A 23,569-nucleotide genomic window follows, 5' to 3' on the forward strand; every position below is an offset into this window, starting at 1 on the left:
AATACATAGTTAATGCGATTCTGTGCTGTATAAGACTACAGTATATTCATTTGTATGAATAATTATTCAATGCAGAAATAATTATTTATCCTTTAGTTCGGAGTGCCATCTAGTTGCAACAGCAAGAAGTATTTTTTATTAAAACCTTGGGCATTTTGTTATAAGATGGCGCCACCAATTGTAATTGTCGTTGCCATCTAGCTTCAAAGATATCGAACTAATTTTCTCTTTGCACTATGTTTTTTGGATGCACTATGCGATTTGTTTTTTAGTATTCATCATACTGCACGTGTTTCTCAAAGTGACGTATGGCCTGTAAATAAATAAGAACTGTTTTTCATATTGAAACAGCCATAAAAACATGTTTTATAGGATTTACAGTGTCACAATGAAATATAGTCGAGTTACATAAAAAAAATTTCAACAATGTCATTAAGAAAATTTATGCATCCAAAAAATAAATATAAGAAAGTACCAGATTTTACAAAACTTGCACTATTATATCCCGAATTTCGTAATGTTTCGACTATAGTAAGTAAGACATGCTTAGATAAATGGTTATTGTATACAAGATTTAATGTTTCCCTTGTGTCATCTTTAGGATTTGACAGGCAAAGTAAAGATTGACTTTAAAAATGAAGACAGCCTCAGAGTCCTTACAGAGGTATTATTAAAGCATGACTTTAATCTTGAAGTAAAAATACCTCCAAATAAATTAGTACCAACTTTGCCATTACGCTTGAATTATATTTTATGGATTGAAGACCTAATGAAGCATGCTTCTTTTTATGAAATGGAAGAAATTGTTGGCATAGACATTGGTATAAAAGATGAATCAATGTTATTCTTTGAATTCACAATTTCGTAAATATAAATATTATCTTTTTCTGTAGGTACCGGTGCAGTTTGCATATACCCTCTGCTGTTTGCAAAATTATATGGAAATCGAATGATTGGTACAGAAATTGATGATACAAGTATAGAAACAGCTATTCGACATATCGAAAATAATAACTTGCAACATTTAATAAAAGGCAATTGTTGACTACTTATTAAGATACTACTGAATTATACACAGTTTATTTAATTTCAATGTATAACATATACTTTGCAGTACTTAAAGTAAATGGAGATACAATTCTGAAAGATGTTATAGAGAAAGACAAAATCTATCACTTTACAATGTGTAATCCACCCTTTTTTGAAATGGAGGAATCACAAGAAAAAGTACCAAAGCGTCGGCCGCCGAGAAATGCGCCAACTGGGAATAAAGTGGAGCTCTCTGTCCAGGGTGGTGAAAGGACATTTGTTACACAAATGATCGACGAGAGTCTAGAGATAAAAGAAAGAGTAAAAATTTACACTACAATGTTTGGTCGAAGAAGTAACTTGCTATTCTTGTTAAAATTGCTAAAAAAAAGAAACATAGAAAACGCAACATGGACGGAATTTTGTCAGGGACATACTAAGCGGTAAAATTATTTTTTTTTTCAAATCCTTGTCCACTTTTAACATTAATATATTTATTAACATATTTGTTGATAGATGGGGATTGGCTTGGTCTTTTCTGCCACTGGACGTTATTAATTTGACAAATGCACCTGTTATTAGAAAAAGTGGAGATTATATTGCAAAACTGTTGAAACAGCAGCGCCCAACGGAAATACAGTTTCCTATGCGCGATAAATTTTCTTCTTTCAACAACCTAGTAAATTTCTTAGAAGAGATAATGGAAGAATTACATGTAATATTACAATTTATTTTTGTTCGTCTAACATATTATATCTATAAAATTTTGATATACTTTTTTTGTACACAGATACACATTAATGAATTAAACTTACCTATCGATGATTTCAATGGTTGGTCATGCCAGTTAATCGTGGAAAACGATATGTGGTCGCATGCACGTAGAAAGCGTAGATTAGCTCAAAGACAAATGAACCAACATGAAACTCATAATACAGTAAGCGATGGTATAAAGAATCCTACAGAAAATACAAATGAACAAAAACAGGTTGAATTTGCTACTAAAGATCCTTTATTAGTATGTAACTTCTTTGTCGAAATAGTAGAACATGACGATGAATCTGAGAGTGACACCGCAAAGATATCTATGGTGTTTGAAAAAGGAAACGGTGGCAAAAACGCTTTAGAAACGTTTAGGCAGTATTTAATAAATAAATTAAACGTGAGAGAATATTTACGAAAGCAATATACAGGACCAACTAAAAGGAAAAGAAAACGATTAAAGAAAACTGAAAGCGATGTACATGAAACTGATATCAATTTAGAACAAGGCGAAAGTACATCGTTCGACAACGATGCGGAATCTTCTTAGAATGTTGGTCCACGTTCTATACAAAATAATTTATTTTTCGCGCAAACTTCACGAAACTATGTAACAGGTAATATATGTAAATCAAGTATTTAACTTTATTTATAATCAATAGTTCTTATTAACTAGTATTCCTTATCGTACATTTTGACTAACAAGTGCAATATAATATTCCATGTGGTAAAGTGTACTTGTTAAACAGAAATTGCATGACATGTTCACTCATTCTTTTCTCGTCAGTATAAACGCAACTAACAGAACACAAATTAATGTTTCGTTTAAAACGTGTATCAACAAGCGATCGATTTCTTTCTCAACTCAATCTGATTTGATTATAAAATAAATTTTTAATGTAAAACGTTGTTCCTAATATTCGTTTGAAAACGAATATCGTTTAATACAAAGAAGTATGAACGAGTAACGAAAAGATGTAGCCTAACATTTCGGTAACAATTGATTCTCATTCTTATAACTCTAGGACTAACTGCGGTACTTCTAGTGGTAACCGTAAATTGACGCTACTTCTATAATAACTTGACTAATGAGCTGTTTCTGATAACTCTTATTAACGATCATGAATGCAAAACGCACGTATCCGCCATTTATACCATGCTTTCGCTATCATCAATCTTTACAAAGCATGTCATTTTTCATACGAGTAGTAAATAAAAATCTTCAAAATTCAATGTCTTTTGCAGATTCAAGTCCTCGTATATCGTAATGGTCGAAAAATGAAAGGAAGCCTTTATTTTAAAGTGACATACGTAGTGATATAAATTGAACAATAAAGCTGTATGCATTATTCTTGTTGAATATAATACAAATACCTTGTTCCTTTCTTGATCTACATTTTAAATGTTTAAATGGTTCGTAATTAGTTTGTACTTTAAAAGTATCCCAGTTATTCAGAATTTAACAAAGATATGTATCCAACATGAAAGTTCAATCATCTATAGTATTTGTACTGAACCCAACAAGGCCAATTGTAAATAAAAAATACTTACAATATGCGATAAGTTTATCGATGGCAACTAGGATGGGGAAAATGACAGCGATGCCTGAATGGCACAAGAACAATGATTTCAAATATGACCTAATAAACAGGCTATCGAAGACAAAAAAAAAACCAAAACTACCAATTGACTTATATTCTACGATAATAAACGTCCATCATTTGTTTCACAGACAATTTTTGTACCGCTCGATTATTTCAGTACTTCGCATTCCATTTTAGTTTGACAACAGTTGTGTAATACACTGAAACAAACATTGTTATTTTGTTGATTAATAAATGTGGAGCCCGTATAATACCAATAGCCTCTGTCATTACGAAGTACGATTTATTAAGTCTTTAGAAAAAACGCGGTTTATGTTCATGGTGATTCCATTAGATCTGTAAACTAGTCAAATCGTGAACTTTGCGACACAAGCATATCATGTACGCTAACGCAATAATGCATTTTCAGTTGAATTATTTACACAAGTGAAGACCAGTTTTGTATTTGTTGTATACAGTCGTAAATCAGTCAAAGAAATTCTCTGGTTTGGCGTGAAATCGAGTATCGCGAGCACCGAGATATTGTTGCACAATAAAAGTTCAAACCTAATAGCACTTTGTAAATGTGTACAATACACCGAATAATAACGGTGTTTCATCGAGCAAACGCTGCTATTTTCATGTAATCCCAATCAATTATATATGCCATACTCGCGTTACTTTTAAAAAAATTGGACGCGGGTAAGGAGACTAGGACTCGGAGAAACAAAAACTACTAAGTATCATCGTTGGTGTGTTGAAATGAGCTCAGCTCTCTGCGACTACCACCGGTTCTAACGTAGTTTTGCTTTCTTCCAGCTTTTTCGTCTCTACTTGCTGCGCTTCGATGTTTTTCTCTAATTTTTTATTTTCCTTCTCGTCCTTCTTGTTCTCTATTTCATTTTTCTTGTTCTCGTTTTGGATCGCCTTGATGTCACCGTCGGGTGTCTGTTCCTTCTGCCGTTTCTCTATTTCCGCTTTAAAGTTCTCGATGTCTTGCTGACTGATTTGAACGAACAATATACCATTGATTACGTTCAGCATGTCCAGCACAGACCCCATACTGGGCGGTTGCACCTGAATCGGCGGCAGACTAACACCCGATTTGCCCGTGTATATTTCGTTCATTTTCTTTTGCAGAACAACGGCTTGTTGCGTGAGGTGTCTAAGACAGTCACTGCTTTCTTTGGTTTTCTCGTGATCCTCGCCTAACTGTTGCTTATATATAGCGTAGGTTTCTTTTTCGTTGTTTAAAGCTGCGCGAAAATCACCCATGCAGGATTGAGTCCTCGCGACAAGGTGATAAGAGACGGCGACCTTTAACGACCGTGGACCGTGGTATCGAAGATTTAGGGCCAAAGCATGCTCCAAGAAGCGGAGTGACAATTCGTATTCACCAACAGCATGGAGTATCAACGAAATGTTACTCTGAACGAACAATTACAATTGTTAGAGAAAAGTAAACTATTCCTTCCTTATCGTTATACGAGATTAAGGTTATGTTAATACTTACATCGAGGAGTGCTACTTCTGGATGATCTTCCCCGCAAACTAATAAGGCCAGGTAACGTGCTCTATACAGTAACCTGAGCGATACGGTAACTTGACCGTTTGCAAAAGAATACAGCGCGAGATGAATCTTTGAAGAAAATATTTAAAATAATATTATAACTATGATGATTATTATTAGTTTAATTAAATTAAAATTATATTCCTTCATATAATACTTACGTATTCGGTAATAGTGTATGGATGATCGATCCCGTTAACTCTTTCTGACATAAGAACCGCCTTTTGTTGAGTTGCAAGAGCTTCGCCGTGATCGCCCATTATATAATTTAGCCGCGCGAGCATTCGGAGACACTGTGCGATTTCAGGATGCATTGCACCGTATACGTTGTTCAGAAGATTTAATGCTTCACTGATCAATTCGTAGCCGTCCTTCAAGTAACCTTGCTGAATTTTACTTTGACCCGTTGTATAGAAATTATATGCATCGCTGGCTCTGGGATTGATATGCTTCACCACAGGGAATATATTGAGTATATCTTCCTCGAAGAATGTAGCTCTGTTCTTATTCTCAAAGTTGTATTCGCGCAATAGTATTTGGATTCCAGTCTTTATACAAAAACCACGAAGCAAAGAGATCTTTTGCAGATTAAAGTGGTCTATTGTGGCGTCTAGTGACTCTGGGCTCGGTGTTTCCCAATCATAATAGCCTTTCAAATCAGCTTTAATTTGTTGCCACAGAGATTTAGGCGTTAAGGATGCCCACTCCACCTCTGACTGTTGCGGACCATTATTCCTTCCTTTTCTTTTATTGCGTCGCTTTGCGGTTTTACTCTGAAGCTCTTCTAAATTTTGCTGTGGATGAATGATTTGTGCAGACGACAATAAGCAATTCAAGAAATGACTAATCGCAGCAGAAAGACTCATCAGTTCTGTGCCCTGCATGTAGAATGTAAAAATGTGTTTTGCCGAGCGTAAGACAAGTTCCGAAACAGCAATCCGGTTGAGATATTGCAATTGCGGTACCGCAGCCAGCATAGCTGCTAATTTACCCAAGTACCGTACATTGATGCCTCTGCCGTGCAAGGCTTCTACTAATGTACTGCCGTCCATTGCTGCAGCTGTGTGATCCAAACATTCACGAATCTGTCGGATAAAACGAGATTTTGATTAAGTACCGCTAAAAAATATTAATTTCACAAAGACAATGTTTCAAACGTACAAATGTAGGAATCTGTGCGGTCAATAAAAAGTCAGCAGCATCCTGGACCAATTGCTTTTGTCTCTTCAAGGCAGGACCGTTTGAATCTGGATGTCGCACACCCGGTGAAAATACATCTGGATTAAACCTGACATCGAATTCAGCTTCTCGTAAACTACCCACCGCTGACGCTGCTCTTCGAACGATTTCTTTCGTACTTTCCTCCACTAAACAAAAAAGTAAAGAACGTTCATAAATATTGAAATATCAATAGAAACATATTACTTACATTCTTGTTTCTCTCCACCAGTAATAGAGTCGGTAATGCTCTCTACAATTTTCTTTGCTTCGTCTGCTTCGATGAGGGATTGAGTAGAATCTTCTTTGTTGCTATCCATCGCGATGGCATTCGTTTCTTCTTTTTTATCTTCCTGAAATTGCACAACACTAAATGATGGCGTTATTCCCATCGTTATATATTAAGATCGACAAAAAATAAATCCTTGCCTTAGCAGTAGTTTCTTTTTCTTTCTGCACTATTTTTACAGACGTAATTTGCTGCAAATTAAGGGCGGTGTGTTTAATGAATTGAATATATCTAGCCTCAACGAAGGAGTCGATTAATTCCTGGCGAAGACAAGCTAATCTATGTTTGTGTTCAATTGGAAAGCCTAATGCCCTAGCTTCTTTGGTCAGCTCGACACCTTCCACTAAGAAAACAAACGGCGCATATTAACAAAAACGTCAAGAATGTCAAATTAATTTTAAATATATCGTTACTTATATTAATTTACATTTAAGGAAATTGACGTCAGGAGGGAAAGTCCGTAATAGATCGAGCACGTAATGTCGAGAATCATTTCCAATGATACCCTTGCATTCTACGCTGCTGCAAAGCTCGATTTCTTCTCCAGCGTCGTTGATAACTTTATGGGGAAGGATCTTTAATTGCTGGCCGGCTTTGTTCAACTACAAAATATGGCATATTGTATTAAATACTTCAAAAATTCTACTTCACAATTATACGTGACTTACAAGTTCGAGATACTTAGGATGCGTTAGAACCGTTTTTCCGAAATCTATAGAACCATAAACAACAGATTGCTCCTGCTCACGCTCCAAGATTCCTGGGATGATCGACTGAGCGGTGACACGATATCCTCTATGCAGAGGAATACGAGTGATTACCATAAAAACTTAACATCCTTTCTATCGTGATGTAAGTTGATATAGAATACTGAACATCGAACAAGTATGTACAATTGATCCGCTACAAAATATCCACGTCATACAAATAGGGTGCCAAAACGAAATGTGTGTACGTAATTTTGTACAAACCTATAGTCGATTACAACGGTACCAAGAGTGTAAAGACCGGGTAAATCGACTGCAGCGTAAACCCTGACACCTTGTAAATCGTTACGAGGCGCGACAAAAGCGGCAGCATCACCGCCGAGTTCTTTGTAATGGTCCCTAACGTCGAATCCAAGTGAGAAGAAAATATTGTTCCAAATAAACATCTGCATTTTCGCCTCTTCTCCTGGATTTATCGCCATCACGTTACCATCTATTACAGCTACTGCCCCTCGAGTTGCAGCGGCGACGAAATCACTGTGAACCTAAATTATTTGTTAATAAGCGAGCGACTTAGGATAATAAGCTTCGCTCTGTGTCTAGAATGTCTAAATCTAGAAACATACTTTAAAAATAGCACGTTCTCTAAGTAGTCTTTCGGGTAAATTTTTACGGGGTAACTCTCTCGTTGTTTGCAATTCCTCGTTCCAATCCCGAGTTTGTCCGGGGATGTGTTCTTCGTAGCCCAACTTGGAAGAGAAAGCTACGAATAAACAAAACCATCATTTCGTATAATTAAAAATTTATTCGAATACTCTTCTTTCGATTATTTCAAACGAAACGTACTGTCTTCGGCGCGTATCGCGTCAATCGTATGTTCAATCTGAGGCGCACTCCACGCGTAAAGCTGATAAGGTGTAGCGACTCTTTCGAAAGGATGCCTTTGTGTCCTCCTTCTTTGCATAGCGGCAAAACCTCGTTTAAATGCTGGACTGAGCTGATTCAGTAGTTCGATTAAACTATGACATAGATGACTTGGAGTTGCTGGTTTCGGATTGAACACTTCTTTCGTCGATTGATTGACGAAAAAACCCCTAGCACATGCAGTTAAATAATATTGCTTGTCCTCTAAGGTTACCACATGTAAATATAGCAAATCACCATGAAGCTTCCTGTGGCCGGGTGGAGGATTCCATCCAGATGTTGTTAGAACCTACGAGAAATAATTATACGTGTAAGTTATGCGGTAACACGATCGTTTAAAATTTTGAATCTTACTTTCAAACATGGAGGACATTTCTGTTCCTTGGCTTGCGGTTGTAGGGGTAACAAAGGCCTATCTTTACATCCGGGTATAATATAATCCGGTGGCGTACAGTCGACCGAATCTGCCCTGCTTTTCTTTTTCTCAAGGATGTCGCCATTAGTGACAACGTTCAGGAACGATAAACTGCTACATTCGACACCATTATAAGCGTCTGCAGGATCTACGCTCTTCAATAAATCTCGTACGTGTCGAACGTGTATGCGGGCTTCCCGCATCGTGTACGGCTCCTCCACGACTTTAATTACCGAACCTTCTTTCAAACCCTCGATGTTCTTCAGCTCGGCAAAGTTATCCAATGTATTACCATCGAGTTGAAGAGAGAAACAAGTGCGGTGACAGGTGTCCTCGCGATCCATAAGTAATTGATGAATTTCCTAAACAGAAACAAATTTGTAGTGGAAGAGAAACGTTTATTTCCAGCATTACCTAAAAAGTTAGTTACCTGTACAAGCTCCATACTGGATACTTGAATATCGAAAGGCTCTGCTCCTGGACTAACAATTTTAACAGTAAATCCCATATCTTGAATGAAAACAACTTCTTGCTCATTTGCACCATCTTTATCCTTGTCGCTATCTGCTTCCTTTTCACTTTTATCATTATTTTTTTCTTTTTCCTTTTCTTTCTCGCTTCCTTCCTCTTTTGTGGCTTCGACTTCACCCTTCTCGACAATGGTCTTCATGGTTGTGCTTATGCTTCCTGTTTCCTCCATGACTTGCTTCATACCTAAACACAATTTGCAGACGATTTAGTTGAAAGCAAAATTTACAATAGGTCAAAATAAATAAGTAACTTACATGACTAGATCTGGGAGATTATAAATTACTGAAATTTGTACAACCAAAGTATGTTTAACATTAAATGAATAAACCACTGGGTAGACAGCAACGCAGTGATACTACAGCTCGAGATAGGTGGTCTAATTATTTCTAACAGTATACAAATAAGCTATACTATATTATAAAAAATATACACCACCTCCACCCATTAACACTTTAAGAAGTAAATAAAATAGTTAGAATAACGGCAATTTTCGTACGGGGTACAATTAGGAACTGTTTATTTTTTATTTCGGTGATACAATGAAAATCTTGTACTTAAATTTCTTTGAGTACACCTATGACAACAAGGATATAAATAAGTAATTTCATGTTTGTTCCTCAGAGATCAATTATACACTTAATACAGTTTGCCCTCGAGGTACAGATAAGTTCCGATCATGTAAACAGGGTGCATTCTCGAATAGATACGGCAGTGGGTATCCGTACGGCTACCACTTACATTCACCAATGCACTTATAAATAAACGGCAATGTAAATAGTCCGTACTCAAATGCCGTACTATTTTTATCGATACCATGTTTGCGATATACATCCATTTCTAGCGTACGCTGATTTTCGAAGTACATAACATTATCAATCGCGATCGCGTAGGCGGTCTATTTTCATTATTTTCTCATGATTCCACGCCGATGGTTGCTGGCTAGGATATTTCGAATTATTCGCACACCTACGAGACCTTGATCTTCAGTGGCCTTCGAGAAAACATTTTCTATCAATCTGCAAATCCATCTCGATCCATTCTCGATTTAAATACAAAAAAAAAAATATGCACCATGTACGATACGCGATAAATCAAGATAAAACCTTGATTCATTTCAATGTTTGCTTTCAGGGAATAATATGATCGTAAAATACACTCTGACACAGCATCTTTGAAAACGAATAAGAAACGTTTATCTCTTTGTATTTTCTCCGGAATTAACCTATTCGAATTCCTCGAAGAGATTTCGTTTAACAGATTGATATTAAACTATTTTTCTGTTTATGGAACGGTATGTTTCAAGGAACTAAGGATAATAAAGCATAGAAAAACCTTGATTCCTTATTATAAGTTTTCCTCTTTTCAACAGGAGTATTATCATTATAAAGAAATTATTCAGAATAAATTATAACTATGGCTTTATCAACAAGATTAGAATATCAAAAGTAAGTGTATTCAAATAAAATGTAAAAATATACGGCCAGTTACTAGACTACAAATGGGCTGCTCTATTTCCCATAATCTTTGTTGTATCGCTTTGAACACGTCTAACAAGATTTTATTAGTTACATCTCTTAGAATAACGGTCAGATCTAAAATGTTTCGATTTCGAGACCATGACAAGAAAATCTTAACGTTGAAAGTACATATTTTATCGAACAATTCCATTACGTCGTTATAATAAGTTTAAAATAAAAGAAAAAAAAATAGAATAATGCAATTCATCGCTTGCACGAGCGTGAGAACGTACATATTCGTATACGGTGGTTTGTGTAAGTTTATTTTTCAAACCAATCGCTATCGGTGCCTTATCGCACAACATTTTACTATTCCGTATTCTAAGATTAACTCTCCTTCTATCGAAAATTCCCCCTAAAATCTTAAATTTTCGCCTTATCGGGAAAAAGATAAGGAACTCGTGAAAAAAAAAACCTCGAAGATAAGGCGGTATAGAAAAACGCGAACACGGAATCGTTATGGATTCGTTATCTTATTTTCTTTTTAGATTATATGTATATCTCTCAATTATCGAATTATTAAACACTGGCCTACTTGGACCTAGAAACCGTTGCAGTAGAAGGAATAAGTTGGACGAAAAATTTAAGGAATTTCATACGATATCGAACAAATCTATTACTAATCTATTTATTAACCATAAACTCGGAATTTACAAATACCGGAAGCAATCATATCAATCTCTATTCGCTTTACGCTTCGATTTCTTATAGTCTTGCCCGACTGTCAACATAACCTATATGTATTGCGTCCCCTTACAAAATTACATCTTACGAAGTAAATGATACAATAACCTTTAACATAAAAGGATATGCCTGTTCACTGATTAAACAAGATTGTATAATACTAATAATAGGAGCGGGATCTTGGAAGTGAGAGGTAAATTAAAAGCAGAGGTAGGAAAAATTAATATCTAGGTAAAAATTTCAAACGACGAATACAAGATAACAAACTTATTATATGACATTGGTAGTCGAATAAATTAGAATTTCAATTATACAGTGAAATATTTCAAAGTAAATTTACAAAAATTTAATTAAGGTTTTTTTTTTGTCTTTTATTATCAACATAAAATTGGTATTATCTCTGATTACAAGGAACCGCAGTTTATTCGATCGAACGACAAATTTCAAATTCGATGACAGCAATGGGTTCGCGACTCGATGTAAAATATCGAACATTTTTGTCCATGATAAATGTCGAAAAGTTAGTGTGAAAATTTCCAAAATTTTATAACGCAACTTTTCGATACATATCGTAATACGTAATTCGAACGTTAATTTCTTTGTAACTACGCCTATGCACGCGGGGTCATTAACATGCACGTGTTCTCTGTCGCATCTTTTTGAGGGAATAAGAGAGCTGTAAAATAAGAACAAATCAACGAAATGGGTCTAGTGTTGATTGACATTGACGAATAACGCATCAGCGACCCTTGGCAATAACAATTTTTTTTCCAAATTAAGAGGTTTCCTTTCAATCGACCGTTGGACATTGAAAAACAAGCTAAACATGTGGCTCCCTATTACACGCCGAGCTATCACTTCACTCGAACAAGGCACAATTCTACAATCTACATAATTTTTATTACAGATGAATATTAATTGTCAGCTTTTAAATAGTTTTAGACGTAGAATTTAGCGTAATCATTATCATTAATACTGTTGGATGCAAACCATTAGGATCGTTATCGGCAATTGGTACGGTTACTATCTTCCCGTTCAGTCAAGAAGTATCCGAAAGAGCACATGTTCCGATAAATACATCGAGAACGAATAACACGTTAGATTCTTTCGAAACGCACATCTGTTTGTTTTGTCGTAATATGATAGAAAAGCACGTTAAAAGAATTCTATGCAAATCGTTTTATCGGTGTAATGAAAAATATCGTTAAACTAGAATAAATTAAACGGTTTCATCATTTGAATGGAAACTAATCACGTGCTTTCGAGGCATTAATTTCCACGGTGTCTCGTGGAAATATCGTGACAATGCTTTCGATTTTCTGCAAGTGAAGATTAAAGGAAAATCGCGCATCGATTCGGTGACTTCGGAGCTAAAGCACGTCAAACGAAACGTTGACGAGTTCTTGTGCAACTGCTTGCAAAACGAACGGCAAGAGCACCGAGTAATATAAAAAGAGCATGGTCGCTGGAAAAAATTGAAACCATGAGTGAAAATTCGTCTGCTATCAGGGAATCGCGTCTTCTGCTAGCTTCTCTTGTCCAAAACTCGTGGCTCACATGACCCCACGGTACATAGAGATTCGCGCAATTCGCGCCGTTACATAACACCGAGGGCCCGGCTTTTGGTCGAGGCGGCATCGTTAAAGTCACACATTAAAGTGAACGGAACACGGTAACTTGACGACACCCGAATCATTACATAACGTTAGCACCGACGCCGTTTAACCTCGAAAAATCACGAAAATCGAACGACGTATAATACGAGAAAATTAACGTGCACTAACCAGTAGTCGTTTGATCTTCATTGCCGTTCAGTAGAGGGATTTTCATGCTCCCGTTTTCTGTGGAGGCCTCGATTTGTGCACCCAGTGTCATTTCCTTATTGACAATTTGTTCCCAAGTTTTGCACGACTCTTTGTTGGACAGGCACGTTCTTATTCGACGATAACACGCATGCACACCTTTCAAAATTTACCCCAAAATGAGGTTCGTCCCTTTTCGCGAGGCAGCACACTAACTCTCAGAGAACACTGAGCCGCTTTTCTCTACCGCACGTGCGTTTCGAACGAAGTACAAAGTCTAATGTGCCCGATTGGTCTCCGCCTCGTGTCGCTTATCGAACGAATCGCTCCGATTGGATTTTTCCGTCACGTGATCCACCCCTAATTTCCTTACCAGCGTTTATTATTTGTTGTTGCCGGTGTATCAAACGGTTGCGATTCCTTCTGCAGTCGAACTTTGCCGGAGTGTTCTTCGATTGGTAGCGAAGTTACTAGTCCATGTAGTAACTTTAGGTAGCGATCGTTGAAAACGGTGATCTCTGGCCCAGCTAAGAATTAAAGTTACTAGATGACGGATTTCTAACCTTACGTGGTGTCCGTTTGAATAGGTAATAGTTCCTACTTCATTTTTCCGAAACTGTTACGAAGTAACAGAAAAGTAATAGAAAAGTATATTTCGATAATTGAGATCAGAATAAATCGATCGATCCGAAGAATCGTTAACATTATCTCAAACGAAACATTATCTAGTTTTAGAATAGTGAGGTTAAGCGTCTAAGAATGTCGGCAGAGGAACAGTCAAATTTGCGCTTAGGACCCGATCCTAATGTCACTTATCCAATTCAAGTACAGTACTGTGGGAATTGCTCTCTTCCTATCGAGGTGAGACAACATTGATCCTGCATCTATCGGTACTTAAACCGTGCATTAGACGACGAGGTATCGATATTTAAATCGTTTGAAAATTTAATCTTTTTTCCCTTGTATGACAGTACTGTGAATATTATCCAGAATATGAAAAATGTAAGCAATGGCTGGAGAGAAACTTGCCGACAGAATTTGAAAAAGTTAAACTAGGTAATTACAATTTTTTTTGTAAATGAAATAGTTCTTGAAAATAACTTTGGATTACTTCACTGATTTTTTAATAGTAGAAGATAATACAACTGAAGCTGGTGGAGGTGAAGACGAAAAGAAACGCCAAAAACGTGGTGGGAAAGGTATGCTTAAAACAAAGAAGAAAGAGGATGTTCCAAAGTTGGTGACTGTATCTAGAGCACCTAGAGGAAAAAAGAAATCCGTCACAGTTGTGACTGGTCTTAGTACCTTTGGTAATAGACAATATGTATCTACAAGTACTTTATTCATTTCAAGAAAATCATTTTCTAACAAGCTACAAATTCTTTGTTTTTAATTTTTAGACATAGACTTGAAAGTAGCTGCAAAATTTTTTGGTAGCAAATTCGCGTGCGGGTCTAGCGTAACGGGAGATGACGAAATAGTTATACAAGGAGATGTGAAGGATGATTTATTCGAAGTGATCCCAGAAAAATGGCCTCAGGTAAAATCAATTATTACTCTGTATAGAAATGGAAAGTGTAATTCATTTTTAATTGCAGATCGACGAGGATTCAATAGACGATCTTGGAGATCAAAAAAGATAATGGGCCAACTAAAAATCCTACATGCACAATTGTATTTAATATTATACTATTTCCATGTTTATTATGAATAAAATGTACATAACACAAAATATTTTTAAAAGATTTATGAAGCTAAGGAAGTAAAAACATATTACCCGTCTTTGTCATCTTGCTCGTCGTCGCCTAAGAAATTTGATATCACTTGAAGTAAAGACTCTACCTCTTCGTCGTTCAAACGATCTTCGCTATCTTCCACGATCTAAGAATACAGCACAGTAAATGTAACCATAAAAAATATGTATCTTACTAGTGTTACGATAATAATATATATTACCAGTTGTATTTCAAGAGGTGTTCTAGGGCACACATTTAGAAGAGTTAATTTTTCGCATTTTGTTAATTTGAAAGGTTGCATTGCATTCAAAAAGTATTTAATTTTTTCAGGTGATTGTCTTTTACAAGGAGTCTCTTCTAAATATCTTATAGTCTGATAAGTTATAGTTGCTAAGTGATTTTGCTTCATTTTTTGCTTCTTATTTGCTTTCATATTTTGCAAAATATCCAGAACTTCGTAATTGCTTAAGTATGCTGAACATTCCTTCAGCCTGAAATAAGAAAATTTAATTGATTAAATGATAAAAAATATGAAAACAAAATAGTTACTTACACTTCCATGATGACCTATGTAAATAAAATTGAATTGTGTTGTAATTTTGTACAGGCTCAAAACAAAATATGCATAATAATTTAAGGTTATATGTTCGTATCCATTGTTATTATTTTAATATAAAATAAACGTGAACATTTATTGAAGTGAAAATGATGGTTATATGAGATGATGACATTCACGATACAACAATATATATGCTATCACTTTTTTAATACAAACAAGTTTCAATTTACGATTTCAAAGTCAATAAACGAATCGCAAGAACTTGGGCGTTTTTCCACCGGTGGCGCCACTGGTATTAAATAAAAAAGATTCTGATCGAAGCTACGAAAATTAATTCATTTTCGACCGCGAGATGGCGACCATTTCTTGGTCCATGAAACGAAACGCAGGTACATACATAAACATTGTATATAAAACAAGTATTGGTATGGTTTCATGATTTGCTGTTTTTTTAATTTACATTTTTCATGTACATATCACAGATGATAAAATCATACTTTAAACGTTTTATTAACTATGTAATGTAACAAATAATTATACTTCGATATCGTAATATACTATGTTCTGACGGACAATTATAGAAATCTTACGAACAATTGTTGTAAAACATACTTTTTACAACAACGGACAAAGAATTATTGCTGGAGACGATCGATCAACTGATTTTATATTGTAATATTTTATTGAAATCGAATGAGAAGCCGTTGAAACGATACACACGTTATATTCAGATTTACGGAATGGTAGGACTGTAGGATGTCTAAATATATGGAGATAACGTTGATCTATTTGACTCTACGTATGTGTAACACGCGTGCATGAATGCTCTCTACGATCCCAGCTGACTTTAGTTATATTTTTGTTCTCACAGGGCTGTACATCGTCGAATTGGCACCCCTTTGAAGTGTTTTAATCGTAATAAAAAAAGAAAATGAAATAATCGAATGAAATACATTGTATTATCGATCGGAAGTTTATGTTAAATGCGACATAACTCTCTAAAATTACTTTAGATAAATAGACAATATCGATTTTCATTCGTTCGCTTTTTCATCAAAGAATGATCTATGAAATTCATTTATCAAGAATATTTTACATAATTCAAGTTAATTATCGAGGTACTGTATAATCAGTATTATCACGTCTCAACTCAGAAAATTTACATTAAGAATTTTTTCGACAGAAACAGACGTATGGTTTCATTTATTATTAGACTCGGTATGCCATACAGTGCACACCGTACAGAATCTATATCGGAAACATCGTTTCCGTTTACAAGCACATTTTACGATTCTTCCAGAATCCACGGAAAATAAAGTTAAGACAAATATTACGTGTAACATGAATGTTTCCAACGATGTTCATAAATGTTATACGAACGGTGGTATTGTTTTATTCGTAAATTCGTGAGAACTTTAGGTTATGGGCCTCGCGAGTTTTAGTCACGTGACTGCCGATGTTAACGCGACCTCTATGCGCGATCGTCTGACATTTTGCGACGGCAACTGTACGACATAGTGGGTGCTCCGTCGTGTTTTGTATTTTCGAGTATACTCTATCGACAGTGTGGTGATACGACTTGACGATTAGTGTGACCCTCATGGGGGTGGACAAGATGTAGATCGACGTCGTCTTTCCTCGTTAAAGACATTGCCGATGAAGGGGAACGACTGTGGAAGAAGGAACAGTACAGGTCGCGACTTTTCTTATAACGCGTATCGATCTTTCGCAAGCGATGCATCTCCCTTGCCTGTCGTCCTATGTTTATAAACTGTTGACCTTGCCTGAAGAAGATCGGTGAAACATTCTCGATCGCCGAATTATCACGATCAAGAATGGAAATCGTCGGCGACTACGAGTACCACACGAAAGATCTGATAGGCCACGGCGCATTCGCCGTAGTCTTCAGGGGTAGACATCGTAAAGTGAGTTTTCTTTGGTTTTTCTTCGCCTTAACTCTCTATTGTCATGAATTTTATTTAATCTTTCGAACAAGAAACGATCTCCTGGTGATTTATACAGGTGTCTATAAAAAACCTAGTCTCCTTAAGCCATTTGGCATCAGGAACTGGAACGTATTGTTACTCGTATCACTGATTGTGAGCGTGGAATGATCTACAAGTAACAACCTTTTTGAAACTCATTTGGATTGGTAATCTAAATATGCTATACTCGCGAATTGTGTTCATTTAATGATGTAGTTTTCCTTATGTCTGTGGACTATATTGCGCTTAGCAATACAGGAATTGTTTTTCTCATATTCTTGATTAATCACATTGGACGATAGAGGGTTAAAATATGATAATCAATTGAATTTTAAAAATGATTAATATTCTTTTTCTGTGCAGAAACTAAATTTTATAGTGGCAATCAAAAGTATCACCAAAAAGAGTCTGGCAAAGTCACAGAATTTGCTTGGAAAGGAAATCAAGATTTTAAAGGTCTGTCAATATAATATTTAAGGGTGCAATGCATGCCATGGCTTTCCATTTAATTTTTTACATTTGTATTCTTATTCCAGAAGCGAATGGTTTTGCGTCTGTACTGCATTTATTATTTTTAGTAAAATTATGTTACAAATACATTGCCTCAATTTAGCTTGCAAGGAACTCATTTCAACACGTTTTAACTAAAACAGTGAATCATAAGAGTATAATCCTTCCTTCATATTTCATAAACTAATTATTAAAAAGAGCACAATATTTACTATGGGAAAAGTTTGAAATTTGAAATAAAGTTATTTTTTCTGTAAAGTTATTTAAGATTAATTTAAAGTGTTTAAAAGGAAAACGAATTTATTTTGTGTTTTAATAATGGCTGTACAATGATTTTCATTGTTGACTAATACGTTACATTTCAGGAACTAACAGAATTGCATCATGAAAATGTTGTAGCATTATTGGACTGCAAGGTTAGTATAATGCTTTTGCTATTAAAGATGGAATAGATTTGATATACCTATAGAGTTTACATAACAATGTTTATGTGTTAATCCATCCATAAATTTATGGTTTAGGAGTCTAATCATAATGTCTTCCTGGTTATGGAGTATTGTAATGGTGGGGACTTAGCCGATTATTTAAGTGGTATGTTCTTGTACAAAATTTTTAATGCAGTATTCTAATCATATCTACAAAAGTATTATTTTATCTTTATTGCTTCTATTAGCAAAAGGTACTCTTTCCGAAGATACTATCAGAGTGTTTTTGAAGCAATTAGCAGGTGCAATGAAAGCACTACATGCCAAAGGTGTAGTCCACAGGGATCTTAAGCCACAAAATATTTTGCTCAGTCACAATTGTGGTAAAGCTTGTCCACAACCTCATCAGATAACATTAAAAATTGGTAAGAATTTATCCGCGATAAGTTTAACTGTAGTTCATTTACATTCAAGGTATTAGTGTTTTAATTGTTATTATATATTTTTTTTGTTTCAGCGGATTTTGGTTTTGCTAGGTTTTTACAAGATGGTGTTATGGCTGCCACTTTATGTGGATCGCCGATGTATATGGCACCCGAAGTTATAATGTCGCTTCAGTACGATGCAAAAGCAGATCTCTGGTCTCTAGGGACAATAGTTTTTCAGTGTCTTACTGGAAAAGCACCGTTTCAAGCTCACACACCTCAAGCTTTGAAATTGTTTTACGAAAAAAATGCAAATCTCGGACCCAAGTATGAGACTGAATAAGACTAATTGTGGCAACATATGTATACGAATCGTTTTATGTATTTTAATCTTTTTTGTATTAGAATTCCGCCTGGAACATCACCCGAACTTTCGGATCTTTTGATGGGTCTTTTACGACGCAATGCCAGAGATCGTATGCCTTTCGATGAATTTTTTGGACATCCTTTCCTCCAAGGTTCCAGAGAAAGTCCGAGTCCAGTTCCTGCTGAACTACCTGCTTCCCCGGGAACGCTAGCAGTTCCAGAAGGAGGTCCGGCTGTTATAAGATCAGAGCCGGAGACAACTAGTCCGTGTTCCAGTCCTGAGGATGACTTTGTACTTGTGCCAAGTGATCTCAGTAGTGACACAGACAATAATCCTAACACGCAACAAGTTAAGTAAGTAATTTAATTGTATCCTGGAAAGAGTCATCGTAATTATTCGCGATATTATTTTACCGTCAATTGCCTAGATATGTTAAACAAACAAGCAGAGAGGCGGTAAGTCCACCAAGACCATGCTTTCTTCCCATTTCGGAACCAATTCCCGTTCCATCCCAGAAAAGCATTGCACAGCCGTCGTCTCCTTGTACCAATACAAGGTCTGGAAGTAGCGTCGTTCCACGATCTCAACCTATCAGTATGAAACGCGGTGTGGATTCCCATAGAAGTCATGCTCCTGACATCGGTTCCCTTAGTCCACCTAGCGTTCAATTTGTCATTGGTACACCACCCAGCAGAAGGTACGCGAGTTTCATTTCTACTTATTTTATTCGTTTTGCGCGTAATATTATACAATTGGGATAATTTTTAGATTAAGCGAAACACCTCCACCCCCAAATACGTGGCAAGTGAGTCCTGTTGCGAGACATTCGCATACTTCCAGTGGTACGTCACCGTTACGACGTTCAACTGGAAATAATAGCGCATCGTCGCCGTTACTGACAGGACCCTTGGCAGTATTGGGTTCACCTACGTCGAGAGCATTTCAAGATAACAACAACACATTGAGGCATTCGCCCGTTATTCCCTTCGGTACAAGAGCCGTTACTCTTCCTGAGATATCTGGTATTTAATTTGGATCATCCCCGGCTCAAAGTTGGCCACATTTTTATCCAAATAAAGCATTCGAATAAAAATGACTTATCTTGCTTCATATTGAATTTTCAGAAGCAGGAAGTTTCCAAAATCTTCTACCAGACATTAATCCTACGATAACAGATGATCGTCCATTGACGTTCATTGCGCCCGAGCTCCCAGAGGAAACACTATTGGAACGAGAACACAACGAAATATTAGCGAAGTTAAACTTTGTTGTTGCATTGTGCGAATGTGTATGTGAAGTAGCGAGGACAAGAGCAGGTCCGTTGGGCGCGCCTTTAGGTGGCATCGAACAAGCGAGCAATGCCGTGACGAGAAGAAGAGCCGAACAAGTAATTCTACTCGTTAGAGCTCTTCAGTGGCTTAGTTCTGGATTAAGTCTTGCGATTCAACAGCTGAAGGCTGGCAGATTACAACCAACTGCGAACGTTAAAGAAGGTAAAACTTTACGTAGTTACATTGAGTATAATTTTTTTTAAATCGGATTTTTAAAATTCGACGTATCGAAATTTCATTGTGTTTCAGTTGTGAATACAATGAATGAGAAATTCAAATCGTGCCTCTCAGAATGTAAGCAGCTCAATAGCGCTGGGCTTCTCCATCAGACAGGAGCCACAGCAGATAAAATCCTCTACAACCATGCCATACAAATGGTACACGTTCGATTAATTTCGTTATTCGTTATACGAATATACGCGTATATATTTACATATATATGTTTTTTAACAGTGTCAGTCAGCAGCACTCGACGAATTATTCGGTAATCCTGCAGAATGTTTCCAACGCTACCATACAGCGCAGATATTGTTGCATTCTTTATCACAGCATGTCAGTCACAGTCAAGATAGAGCTCTCCTTATTAAATGTAATTGTTTTTTTGAAGATAATAGCCATTTTTTTTCACTAATTTTGATAGGGATATCTTAACTCGATATACTAAGAAGTAACGTACTCTTCATTTCAGACAAAGATGCCGTTGAGAAACGTTTGTACGTTCTTCAGCAACAAGGTTACATTTATGCAACAGATCCTACATAGCACTCGTGAAAAACGGCAGCAGAGTGCAGCGACCCGCCCGAACCCGTACCGTATTCGATATCTCTCTTGTGTAAGATATTCTGCCCTATTCTGTATAAAAGATGTTAATTCATTGATCATACTACAAAGATAACATTGTAGAAATAAAAACAAAACTAAGATTTAAGCGTAATATAGTAAACTTTGTTAGATCTACGCAGAATAGGGTAGATTATCCCATGAGAATACAAAAGTGATTCTTTACAGGTTTCTTTATATGATTTTATTAATGATGCGAATTATGATTATATATGTAATATATATATTATATGTGTATAATATATATATTATGTGTGTATAATATATATTGTAATGTACGTATGGTTGATTAACTAACCTTTATTTCATATCAAATAATAAAAACATGTATACTAACAGCATTGTGCGTTCAATACAAGGCACGTTTCTTATTCAATAACAGTGATACAAGTGTAAAAGAAGCAAGTAAAGTATGAAGCACTATTTCATTAGGTGACATTCTATGCTAACGTTAGTAAGTGTTAATCCTTTTTTTCATCTGTAATTGCTTTTACATCCGGCTTATTATCTCGGTAAATTACATAGTTTAATGCTGTAGCTAGAGAGGTCCATGCTAAATATGGAATGACTAAATAGCCAGCAATTGGATTTACTCTGTAAAATGCAATACCCATTGCTGCAGTGCTTCCCCATAATACTGCGATTTCATACAAAGCCTAAAAGTACAACAGATGTAAGTGATTAGAGCCATCATTGAAACATGATGACACAGTTAATTCTATCAAAGTACCAATTTCAAGTTGTGTGATCCAAAGAATATAGGTGGCCATGCCCAATTTAGTATTAAATTAGTTCCATAAATGGAAAGTGGTATTGCAGCCTCTTTGAATCCACCACCATCTCTCCATACTAAATACGAAGAGTATCCCATTGTACAGTATAGAGTTGTCCAAACTGGAGCAAACATCCATTTTGGTGGTGTCCAAGTAGGTCTTTTTAAAGTCTATTATATATCAAGCAAAAAAAAATTAATTAATTTCAAAACAATATTAAAAAATATCAAGAATATTTTAATAATAGCTATCATTGAAAATGCTAATCTAATATCTTATTAACTGGAAATCATTCTCTGACAATTCAAGAAATATTGATACAGGTATCTTATCATTAATAGTAATGTCCTTCAAGTTTTCATTACATATTTTCTTGGAAATTATTATCTATGAGGAAATTAAAGAAAGCTTACTTAGTTTATCTACAGGTAAGTATCAATTCATATCAATTACATTCAATTTAACTTGACAAGGTTAATTTTGTCTCTTACTTTTTAAAAATATTTTATGATGTACTTATATCTTCATTGTTGACAAATTCCAAGCCTTTTCAGAAATAAATCATTGATAATCGAGTTAATAATGCTTAATTACTAATAACGATTTTTAAAAATATCGATTGTATAAGTAGAATTTGCTATAATTCCAAATGAAAATATTTTTATATATCTATGTAATTACATGCATTTATATACATAGCCATGAATTGCACATTTGAAATGACGTCATTCGAAATCATTTTTACGGAATTACATAAATCTTTCAACTACTTTCATTTTACAATGCTTCCGATTTTCCATCGTACGTGACAACCTAAAATTAATCAAAAAATTTTGAACTGAAAAGTGTTCTGCACTTATCGATTAGAATAGCTCGACTCTATTTCGTGTTACGCGACTGGATTTAAACAGTTCTACGAATTGATCAATTTAATTACCTCGTACCAAGGTTGAATATTTTTTCTGGTGATGTATCCGCTAGCCCAACCGCCGATATTTGGATGGATAACACCTATTACAACTGGCCATGATATTTTTACAGGCATTTTACTTACAAAGAGGTGCTTGAGGTTTCTTCGCGATGTACTTATCGAATGTCGATACCAGAGAGTACACACGACCGCGTACGATAGAACGTGAAACCACGTACTACGCTATGACCGAATGTTTTCCAGTAGTGTAACTATTATAAAGATTATGAACGCACTTACGGGATATTACTGTTCGTACATCTGCTTCCTGCATTGGTTACCGTAACTAATGCAATTTTGTAAGGCTCCTGGCCCTTGAGCAATGCACCGATTACAGTTTAAACATTCCCAATTACAAAAGCTACTATTAAAATTACTCGCTCTGCTATCGTTATTGATTGAGCTCATTACTTTGCCAAATTTAGAATTTTATTACATACCTGTAATTTGTCTTGTAAAACGATGGTTCGTACGATTTCCTATTGCAGGAAGCTGTACTGAAATCACAACCAGATTACTTAGAAATTTTCAACGTATTGGGAAGTAAATGTTGTGTATATTAAAACGTACTTACATACAAGAACGATCCATTTCCACTCAATTCGCATGTGTTACAG

At 35.8% G+C, this 23,569-nt stretch overlaps 6 protein-coding genes across 9 annotated transcripts in view; 3 read left to right on the plus strand and 3 right to left on the minus strand.

Moving 5' to 3' along the window:
- The first annotated feature begins 228 nt into the window (after nucleotides 1-228).
- LOC128891960 (U6 small nuclear RNA (adenine-(43)-N(6))-methyltransferase) lies at nucleotides 229-3,176 on the plus strand. The gene is made up of 7 exons (XM_054151957.1): nucleotides 229-531; nucleotides 602-821; nucleotides 894-1,034; nucleotides 1,115-1,472; nucleotides 1,546-1,744; nucleotides 1,820-2,408; nucleotides 3,037-3,176. Exons 1-6 carry the CDS (start codon nucleotides 427-429, stop codon nucleotides 2,339-2,341), a joined length of 1,545 nt encoding a protein of 514 aa, XP_054007932.1. The 5' UTR covers nucleotides 229-426; the 3' UTR covers nucleotides 2,342-2,408; nucleotides 3,037-3,176.
- Nucleotides 3,177-3,612: 436 nt separating this feature from the next.
- The window catches only part of LOC128891961 (clustered mitochondria protein homolog), a 48,774-nt gene continuing 28,817 nt past the window's right edge, over nucleotides 3,613-23,569 (minus strand). Inside the window, exons 2-15 of the mRNA XM_054151958.1 lie at nucleotides 13,014-13,272; nucleotides 8,928-9,211; nucleotides 8,437-8,859; nucleotides 8,005-8,371; nucleotides 7,785-7,921; nucleotides 7,423-7,703; nucleotides 7,120-7,246; nucleotides 6,879-7,053; nucleotides 6,592-6,794; nucleotides 6,374-6,515; nucleotides 6,106-6,311; nucleotides 5,106-6,029; nucleotides 4,888-5,013; nucleotides 3,613-4,802 (exon numbers count right to left, since the gene is read on the minus strand). Coding sequence (XP_054007933.1) covers nucleotides 4,143-4,802; nucleotides 4,888-5,013; nucleotides 5,106-6,029; nucleotides 6,106-6,311; nucleotides 6,374-6,515; nucleotides 6,592-6,794; nucleotides 6,879-7,053; nucleotides 7,120-7,246; nucleotides 7,423-7,703; nucleotides 7,785-7,921; nucleotides 8,005-8,371; nucleotides 8,437-8,859; nucleotides 8,928-9,211; nucleotides 13,014-13,104 — 4,146 coding nt within the window. The 5' untranslated portion in view covers nucleotides 13,105-13,272 and the 3' untranslated portion in view covers nucleotides 3,613-4,142. The remainder of the gene's footprint in view (nucleotides 4,803-4,887; nucleotides 5,014-5,105; nucleotides 6,030-6,105; nucleotides 6,312-6,373; nucleotides 6,516-6,591; nucleotides 6,795-6,878; nucleotides 7,054-7,119; nucleotides 7,247-7,422; nucleotides 7,704-7,784; nucleotides 7,922-8,004; nucleotides 8,372-8,436; nucleotides 8,860-8,927; nucleotides 9,212-13,013; nucleotides 13,273-23,569) is intronic.
- On the plus strand, nucleotides 13,540-14,786 carry LOC128891972 (density-regulated protein homolog). 3 transcript variants are annotated; one of them, XM_054151985.1, is made up of 6 exons: nucleotides 13,540-13,618; nucleotides 13,761-13,892; nucleotides 14,003-14,087; nucleotides 14,162-14,341; nucleotides 14,432-14,571; nucleotides 14,630-14,785. In XM_054151985.1, exons 2-6 carry the CDS (start codon nucleotides 13,791-13,793, stop codon nucleotides 14,672-14,674), a joined length of 552 nt encoding a protein of 183 aa, XP_054007960.1. In that variant the 5' UTR covers nucleotides 13,540-13,618; nucleotides 13,761-13,790; the 3' UTR covers nucleotides 14,675-14,785. The 3 variants fall into 3 exon arrangements, with proteins under 3 accessions (XP_054007960.1, XP_054007962.1, XP_054007961.1); XM_054151987.1 differs by having other exon boundaries at nucleotides 13,571-13,892; nucleotides 14,165-14,341; nucleotides 14,630-14,784; XM_054151986.1 differs by lacking the exon at nucleotides 13,540-13,618 and having other exon boundaries at nucleotides 14,630-14,786.
- On the minus strand, nucleotides 14,704-15,623 carry LOC128891974 (DNA-directed RNA polymerase III subunit RPC9). The gene is made up of 3 exons (XM_054151989.1): nucleotides 15,321-15,623; nucleotides 14,988-15,258; nucleotides 14,704-14,912 (listed from the first exon to the last, which is right to left on the minus strand). Exons 1-3 carry the CDS (start codon nucleotides 15,326-15,328, stop codon nucleotides 14,805-14,807), a joined length of 387 nt encoding a protein of 128 aa, XP_054007964.1. The 5' UTR covers nucleotides 15,329-15,623; the 3' UTR covers nucleotides 14,704-14,804.
- Nucleotides 16,737-21,550, plus strand: LOC128891965 (serine/threonine-protein kinase unc-51). 2 transcript variants are annotated; one of them, XM_054151973.1, is made up of 13 exons: nucleotides 16,738-17,251; nucleotides 17,675-17,767; nucleotides 18,187-18,237; nucleotides 18,343-18,412; nucleotides 18,495-18,671; nucleotides 18,764-18,998; nucleotides 19,077-19,391; nucleotides 19,466-19,735; nucleotides 19,807-20,060; nucleotides 20,163-20,531; nucleotides 20,619-20,746; nucleotides 20,823-20,958; nucleotides 21,058-21,550. In XM_054151973.1, exons 1-13 carry the CDS (start codon nucleotides 17,162-17,164, stop codon nucleotides 21,129-21,131), a joined length of 2,262 nt encoding a protein of 753 aa, XP_054007948.1. In that variant the 5' UTR covers nucleotides 16,738-17,161; the 3' UTR covers nucleotides 21,132-21,550. The 2 variants fall into 2 exon arrangements, with proteins under 2 accessions (XP_054007949.1, XP_054007948.1); XM_054151974.1 differs by lacking the exon at nucleotides 18,187-18,237 and having other exon boundaries at nucleotides 16,737-17,251.
- On the minus strand, nucleotides 21,490-23,165 carry LOC128891973 (translocator protein). The gene is made up of 3 exons (XM_054151988.1): nucleotides 22,920-23,165; nucleotides 21,940-22,152; nucleotides 21,490-21,865 (listed from the first exon to the last, which is right to left on the minus strand). The coding sequence occupies exons 1-3, from the start codon at nucleotides 23,025-23,027 to the stop codon at nucleotides 21,671-21,673; spliced, it is 516 nt and encodes a 171-aa protein (XP_054007963.1). The 5' UTR covers nucleotides 23,028-23,165; the 3' UTR covers nucleotides 21,490-21,670.

Source organism: Hylaeus anthracinus, unplaced genomic scaffold (genome assembly GCF_026225885.1).
Source record: "Hylaeus anthracinus isolate JK02 unplaced genomic scaffold, UHH_iyHylAnth1.0_haploid 12002, whole genome shotgun sequence".
Classification (NCBI taxonomy): Eukaryota; Metazoa; Arthropoda; class Insecta; order Hymenoptera; family Colletidae; genus Hylaeus; species Hylaeus anthracinus.

Bases quoted from the DNA above. Each gene is read 5' to 3' on its own strand.
- LOC128891974 (XM_054151989.1), bottom strand. The intron at 14,913-14,987 runs GTAATATATATT...CTGTATTCTTAG, and splicing joins CACCTCTTGAAATACAACTG to ATCGTGGAAGATAGCGAAGA.
- LOC128891960 (XM_054151957.1), top strand. From the start codon at position 427: ATGTCATTAAGAAAATTTATGCATCCAAAAAATAAATATAAGAAAGTA. The intron at 532-601 runs GTAAGTAAGACA...TGTCATCTTTAG, and splicing joins TTCGTAATGTTTCGACTATA to GATTTGACAGGCAAAGTAAA. The intron at 1,035-1,114 runs GCAATTGTTGAC...TATACTTTGCAG, and splicing joins CTTGCAACATTTAATAAAAG to TACTTAAAGTAAATGGAGAT.
- LOC128891972 (XM_054151985.1), top strand. From the start codon at position 13,791: ATGTCGGCAGAGGAACAGTCAAATTTGCGCTTAGGACCCGATCCTAAT. The intron at 13,893-14,002 runs GTGAGACAACAT...CTTGTATGACAG, and splicing joins ATTGCTCTCTTCCTATCGAG to TACTGTGAATATTATCCAGA. The intron at 14,572-14,629 runs GTAAAATCAATT...TTTTAATTGCAG, and splicing joins TCCCAGAAAAATGGCCTCAG to ATCGACGAGGATTCAATAGA.
- LOC128891973 (XM_054151988.1), bottom strand. From the start codon at position 23,027: ATGCCTGTAAAAATATCATGGCCAGTTGTAATAGGTGTTATCCATCCA. The intron at 22,153-22,919 runs GTAATTAAATTG...GATATATAATAG, and splicing joins ATATTCAACCTTGGTACGAG to ACTTTAAAAAGACCTACTTG. The intron at 21,866-21,939 runs GTACTTTGATAG...TTGTACTTTTAG, and splicing joins GATCACACAACTTGAAATTG to GCTTTGTATGAAATCGCAGT.
- LOC128891965 (XM_054151973.1), top strand. From the start codon at position 17,162: ATGGAAATCGTCGGCGACTACGAGTACCACACGAAAGATCTGATAGGC. The intron at 17,768-18,186 runs GTCTGTCAATAT...GTTACATTTCAG, and splicing joins AGGAAATCAAGATTTTAAAG to GAACTAACAGAATTGCATCA. The intron at 19,392-19,465 runs GTAAGTAATTTA...TCAATTGCCTAG, and splicing joins CCTAACACGCAACAAGTTAA to ATATGTTAAACAAACAAGCA.